The following is a 6,657-nucleotide window of genomic DNA, read 5'->3' as shown; positions in this document are numbered from 1 at the left end:
TGTCAGAGCCAGAAGGTCTCCCCGGAGCCTCCTTTGCTCCAGGCTCAGCCCCGCCAGGTCCCTCAGCCGCTCCTCAGCGCATTGTGCTCCAGACCCTTCATGTCATTGCAAATGTCTTCTCACACTCAGGCCAGTGCACAGACACGAGCTCGGGTTTTGTTTACATCTTGCAGTGCTGCGATGGACAATGTGAGGTGCAGCCCAAGGAAGAGTCTTTCAAATAATTTGCTTTAGAAGCAGAAGTACCCAAGTACGAAATTCTCTCGTTTTCATGCTCTCTGCCATGGCACCCACCAGCACAGTTGCTCGGTGGGCGGAAAATGTGGACTGCAAAGCTTGAGATCAGCCATATGAAGATGAGGTAGAGTCTCAGGTTATTAAGCAATTAAAGAAAAAACAATAAAAAATAGTCTGACATAGGCCACAACAGCCCAGCCTGAACTCAGAGCTCCTCACACATCACTCGTGTACCGCAAAGGGTCTGAAATCTGTCTTATACGGACCAAGGAGCTTCTTTACGTTCCTCCAAAGTCTGGGTGCAGAGGAGCCTGCTGTCCCCTGTCGACACGGCAGCACGCCTCAGTGTTTGGGCAGGTGAACACAGAGCTCATGTGCTACCCCAGAAAGACCCCCACGTCATCACACATGTTACCACGATGGTGTCCTCCGCCCCCATGCGTGAGAATTCACCAAGGAAAGGAAGGAACTCCTGTAGTTACTGGCCAACAACAGCATAAGAAAAACCGGGTTCATGAATAAAAGAATAGAAACCAGAAGAAAATTCCCAACTGCTGGAATTACTGGTTCTGCTTTTAACGAGTCCCGTTGGCCCTTGGGAGCTGGAGGATTAGACTGACTGGTTCAGAAGGTCACTTCCACACTGATGTGGCCTCGGAGGACACCGTATGAATTCGGACCTGGGAGGGAACCTTTTAAACAGCACAAAAATAACGGTTCTTAAAAAACCCAACAGGCAAAGCACTGGAGCCCTTCAGGAGTCTTGAAACATCCTTTAATGCTGCGGTTTCAGGCCTGACACACAAGCAGCTGCACGGCTCGGAGAGAACCTGTCCCAGCGTGTGAAGCCAGCTGGGCTGGCGGTTTGACAAACACGAGTGCAGAGTATTCTCGGTTTGAAGGGACGGTGTAAACTCCTCAGCCTCGGCGACAAAGGAACCTTTACCAGGTGGCTTTACGTGGTCAAGGCAGGGCAGAGACGGGGACCTGAGCACGCCTCAGGCTGCCGAGCTGGGATCTGCCCTCCTCCCGCCCTGGCTGATCATTAGCGCTGAGCTACATAAGCCTGCGTGTCCTTCCAGCACATCAAACGACAACAACAAAATCTCTTTTGAGCTGGAGAGAGTCAAAAGATACAGTCAGAAACAGAGAATTAAGTTTTGCTATTACCTTATTCTGGCAACGTTCTCCTACGCCCACCATCACCCAGCGCAGTGTGTGCTGCGGCGACTGATACCATCTGGCTGTGTGAGAACGAAAAAGTGGAAACGAATGGTCCCGTGGTACCTCCCGCTACCAGAGCCAGCTCGTCACTCTCTGAAGGAATAAGCAACCAGATCTCTCTGCAGTGGGAACAGCAGAAAGCTTAATGCTTCCACAGCTGTCACAGAGAGCAGTACTGGCAGGGCTGAGACAGGCCCCACGCAGCAACACTGCTGGAACGGCTTCGAAACCATCGAGAGCCACACGGGACAACAGGTCTGCGCTCGACTGCCACGGTGCTGTTCACTCCAGCGTGGTCTCAACTGCCACGGAAGTCCCTGACCTCGTCCAGTGTGAAATCGCTCTTCCCACCCCGGCAGAGACTGCAGCTTGCCTTACACCTCGAGACAAAGCGGCACTGACAGAGCAAAGCCAAACCTCCCACCCCAATCCCCGCCTGCTCCCGCAGCGCAGTCGCTCGGGTTAAAGAAGCATTAAGTGATTACACATTGAAACCCCCCAAACAACCCCAAACCGAATCTCAAATGGATTTCCCTTCTCACTGGGACAATGCCACCCAGGAGACACGCGCTTCCAGAGGCTCGGACCTCAGCCCGCCAGCCCCTGCTGCTCAGTTCGTACGAGCAGCTGTTACACGGTGGTGATTTTCTTGTCCTTGGTGGCCTGTTTGATAGCCGCCTGCTCACAAATGATCTCCTTCAGCCGCTGCAGCCTCATGTTCTGGGTGGTTTGGTCTCCCACACCTGTCTGGCTCCGGTGCAGTAAGTTCAGGGCGTAGATGTATTCCAGCTCTGTGTACTTCACCCCTTGGTCCACCACGAGGTTTAGCAGCTCGTCTGCAGTGTTGTAGAGCATCTCATAATACTGCCTGAAAACCAAGACAAAAAATAAAAGCCACTCTGGTGAACAGGGATACTCAGCGCTCCAGACCTTTACTTCTGTAGAACAGAATCACAGAGGCACAGAATTGTTTAGGCTGAAAAAGACCTTTAAGAACACTGAGTCCCCCCGTTCCCCAGCACTGGCAGGTCCCCCCTGCCCCCTGTCCCTCAGCAGCACCTCCACACGGCTGGGAAACCCCTCCAGGGATGGGGGCTCCACCACTGCCCTGGGCAGCCTGCGACACGCCTGCACAACCCCAACGGGACAGAAACGGCTCCTCAGGGACAGCCTCAACCTCCCCGCGAGCAGCTGGAGGCCGGTTCCTCTCGTCCTGTCGCTTGTTGCTGGGGAGCAGAGACCGACCCCCCCTGGCTGCACCCTCCTGTCAGGGAGTTGTCAGAGCCAGAAGGTCTCCCCGGAGCCTCCTTTGCTCCAGGCTCAGCCCCGCCAGGTCCCTCAGCCGCTCCTCAGCACATTGTGCTCCAGCCCCTGCCCCAGCTCCGCTGCCCTTCTCTGGACACGCTCCAGCCCCTTCATGTCCTTCTGGCGGGGAGGGGCCAGCACTGGACCCAGGAGTCGAGGGGTGGCCTGCCCAGTGCCCCCAGCACGGGGGGACGATCCCTGCCCTGGCCACACCAGCGCTGGTCCACCACCATCAACTCTTGCTTGCGTTCAGCAGTGCTACAGGCAGAGAAGGCTGCGTCAGGTGCTCTACAAAGAGAGCACAAACATCCTCCTACTGAACATCAGGAGACGCCAAGGGGAAATGTCCAAGCACAGGGGAGCAAATCTCGCCACACCGCTCCCCACACTCTTCCACGCTCAGCAAACACACAGACTGTGGGGAACAGAACCCAGTCACTCAGCCTGCAAGAACGGAATGTTCTGGAAAGGGATCGGGGGGTAGGGGAAGTGCATTTCTTTGTGCCTGATGAAGCCCTCTTACAGAGCGATGCTAATATGGGCCATGGGAAGAGCTCCAAGCCCAAAACTCCAGAGACCTCCAACGCTGCTGAGACACACAATTTGAGAGAAAAAATATTAAATAATGCAAAATAGGATTGGAGCCAGGAGCTGAGGTGCTTCTTTTAATAAGTAAAAGATCATCTGAAGAGGCGGCATAATGCCGCGGCTGCAGCGTGGGCTGGTTTGAATTAATGCAAAGTGGTGTCAGTGGAAGAGCGAATCCACGGAGGGGAATCGCACGAGGACTTACAGCAAGGGAAGACGCGTCACAGGCCAGGGAAGCCATGGGGCAGTTCTGACAGCTGCCGATCCAAGCACTGCAGAAAAAATGGGCTGGGAGTGGGTTATTTGTCCTGGCTGCACAGCCCGGGTGGAGGAGGAGAAATTACTGAGAGCTTCTGGGGTCCTCTGAGGCTTTTTCATTCCGTCCTTCCTCCACAGCACAGGCTGCTCAAGGTTTCCGACGGGGAGAAGAGCATGTGGTGCGTGGAAAGCGCTGCCTAGAGGTCATGTGGGAGGGGAATCAGGACTCTGGTGCCCTTCATACGGCACGTTTGTTAATTCCTGGCACGGCCTTTCCAACTCACAGAGCTGCACTCTGTGCCTCAGTTTCCCCACCTGTACCAAGGAGTAAGATCTGGGGTCTGGGCTCTGTGATCTAGATATCACCAATCAAACCATCCTGTCTAGAGGGAGCTGTGAAAATACAAACCTTTACAAAGCTTCTTCAGGCAGAGGGGCTCCCAGTCCTGGGCAGACCCTTCAAGGTCAGGGAAAAGGGGAAGCTTCTCACGTACGATTCCACTGCAGCAATTCACTCACACTGGCTGTGGGTTTAGGTCTGTCTGGAGTATCGAAACAAAAAAAGTGGTGCCTGGGTGGACAGTAACCCTTTTCCAGGAGGAACTGGCTGACTCTGTAGCTGTGTTACGGCTGTCATATCCCCTTGTTAAGAAACGAGGATCTGAGGAGCTCAGGAGAGGAGAAGTGGAAAGGTCCCTGTCTGTCTGCGTGCGCCACGTGGCAGCCAGGGCGTGTTCCAGCCCCTGCTTGGCTGAAGAGCAACGCAGGGCAGAAACGGGCCGGAGGAGATGAAGAGGAGGCCCCCGCTTGTCTCCTCCATGCTTCTGCTGCAGGACAAGGGCAGGCTGATCCTTGGGTCTTGGTGGAATAAATTATATAAAACCCAAGAGCAGGGGCTCCAGGAACAGTTCCCGCTGCCCTCCCTTCCTCTCCTCTTTGAATGCGTTAAGATAGCGACCAGGGCAAACGTGGCAAAGCTGCATATTAAATCTCCCCTGGTCTTTGCTTCGCGGACTCTCAGGTCTGGCTTAGCTGTGCCGCTGCAGAGCATCCAGCACGCCGCTAGACTGCAAATCACTGCAGCAGTGGCTGGCAGCAGCTCAGAAGCCATCTCCTCTGTCTCCTTCAAGACGTCGCTTGCTGCTGCGACCTGAGGATTATCTCCTGCGGCTGAAAGTTTGAGCCAACGCAACCGCTGTCAGGGGCCAGCTGAGACGGGGTGGGAGGAAGGGCACGTGGCTAGAGGACAGGGACGCCCAAATCGTCGACTCAGAGAACAGGGACTGAGAGGATTTGGGTTGTGTGGTCCAAAGAAGGGAGTGTGCGTCTAGAAGGCACAAGACACAAATGAAAAAACAGCTTCCGGAGATGAACGAGATGCTGAAAAAGGCACCAAGCTGTTAGGCTCCACGTGTTTGAGATATAGGCTATGAAACTCCTGGAGCTGATGGAGGACCAGTTCACCAGCATCATCGACAGCCTGCGGGGACTTTGAGGCGGGCTCTGCTGCAAGGACACATTGTCCCCTTAGAAGCAGGGGCTAAGTGGGGCAGAGGACTGTCTCCGTGAGAATATTTCCCTCAGAACAGGCAGGGAAAGCACACAGGCCACTGGAGAACAGGCTTGGTAATGGAACCCCAAACCCCCGACTTACGACATGATAGAAGAGGATGCTCGTGCAGCTCGGAAGGCAGGGGGACAGGTAAGGATGGAGGAGACCTTGCACATCCCTGTATTGGCTGCTATTTGCAGAAGGCGTTTGGTTAATGCCTACAAGCTACAAACTCGTCGGGGTTGGGTAACACCGAGTCACTCTGCGACAGCTACTGACTTTAGTTCCTGTGCCTACGACGGGGAACCCGATTCACGCCTCTTGTTCACTCAGACAGTGATGCTGACGGTGCTGAACGAGGCAAGTGTGTGACAGAGAGACTGAAAATACCTGCGTGGCTCAGACAAGAAGCATTTTGCAAAGGCTGATCTGGCCCCCTGCAGAGCCACAGCATCAAATCTCAGCTTTTGATAAAACATCAGTAGCGGAAGCCACAAAACCTTGGGAGCATATTTCTCTGTGCTGGATTCAGGAAGGGGGAGACTCAGCCCAACCTCATCTCAGTTGGGGGACCAGATTTAGCAGTTTAATTGCTAACGATGCTAACGCTGTAATCCCGGCACAGTGACAAAGCCCAGCACACGCTCCTGAGACACACACGGAGAACACCCCGAGAACCTCTCGGTACGGAAAAAAAGACTTGGCTCAACATGGTAAGGGCCCTGTGTCCAATCCACCTCCTGCAACGCTGATGGACATTCTTAAATCTTGGCTCCTCTTGCAGGTAGACACATAACAAACACAACAATGCAGATCTCATGCAGTTCTGGGCGCAGCAATGTAGTGGCAGGTGACAGAGGCACAGCAGAGGCTCCAACTCACGCTCCCTGATAACCCTGGCACTACGGTCAACGCTCTCCCAGCCAGGAAACCACGGCTCACTCTTCAGCTAAAGCAGTTCAGGGACATCGAGTTACAGACAGGGACTGATGAAGCCCTGTGGGGCAGTGGTCGAAGGAGCAGTTTTAATTTCAGCTCCCCTCTTTAGCCATAATTAGACCTGTAAGTTTTATATTTGAACTTGGCATAATTAAATCATTTTATCTGGGATCTTCCAGAAAGTAAGATCCTGAATTTGAACAGCAGCCACCTACCAGTCAGCTCTACCACATCCTTCCGGCGCCTTGATGCACGGCTCATTCGCTGAGTGCCCAGAAGCTGCTGTTAGTTTCAATGTTTGAGAAGTTCTGGGTATTTATCGAGATCACAGAATCACAGAATCACTTGGTTGGAGGAGATCTTTGATCTCCTCGAGTGCCCCCGTTCCCCAGTACTGCCAGGTCCCCCCTGCCCCCTGTCCCTCAGCAGCACCTCCACAAGGCTGGGAAACCCCTCCAGGGATGGGGGCTCCACAACTGCCCTGGGCAGCCTGCTGCACGCCGGCACAACCCCAACGGGACAGGAACCGCTACTCACGGTCCACACCGAACCTC

General features: G+C 54.2%; 1 protein-coding gene across 1 annotated transcript in view; it reads right to left on the bottom strand.

Moving 5' to 3' along the window:
• Positions 1-2,091: 2,091 nt before the first annotated feature.
• The window catches only part of LOC104494733 (exocyst complex component 4), a gene marked incomplete at its 5' end in the record, with an annotated part of 71,949 nt that continues 67,383 nt past the window's right edge, over positions 2,092-6,657 (bottom strand). Inside the window, one exon of the mRNA XM_010137601.1 lies at positions 2,092-2,329. Within this exon, the coding sequence (XP_010135903.1) occupies positions 2,092-2,329 (238 nt within the window). The remainder of the gene's footprint in view (positions 2,330-6,657) is intronic.

The sequence above is a fragment of the Buceros rhinoceros genome, unplaced genomic scaffold (assembly GCF_000710305.1).
Source record: "Buceros rhinoceros silvestris isolate BGI_N320 unplaced genomic scaffold, ASM71030v1 scaffold13656, whole genome shotgun sequence".
NCBI classification, from domain to species: domain Eukaryota; kingdom Metazoa; phylum Chordata; class Aves; order Bucerotiformes; family Bucerotidae; genus Buceros; species Buceros rhinoceros.
Note: the sequence above shows the minus strand (reverse complement) of the source record. Positions and strands in the feature narration are given on the sequence as shown.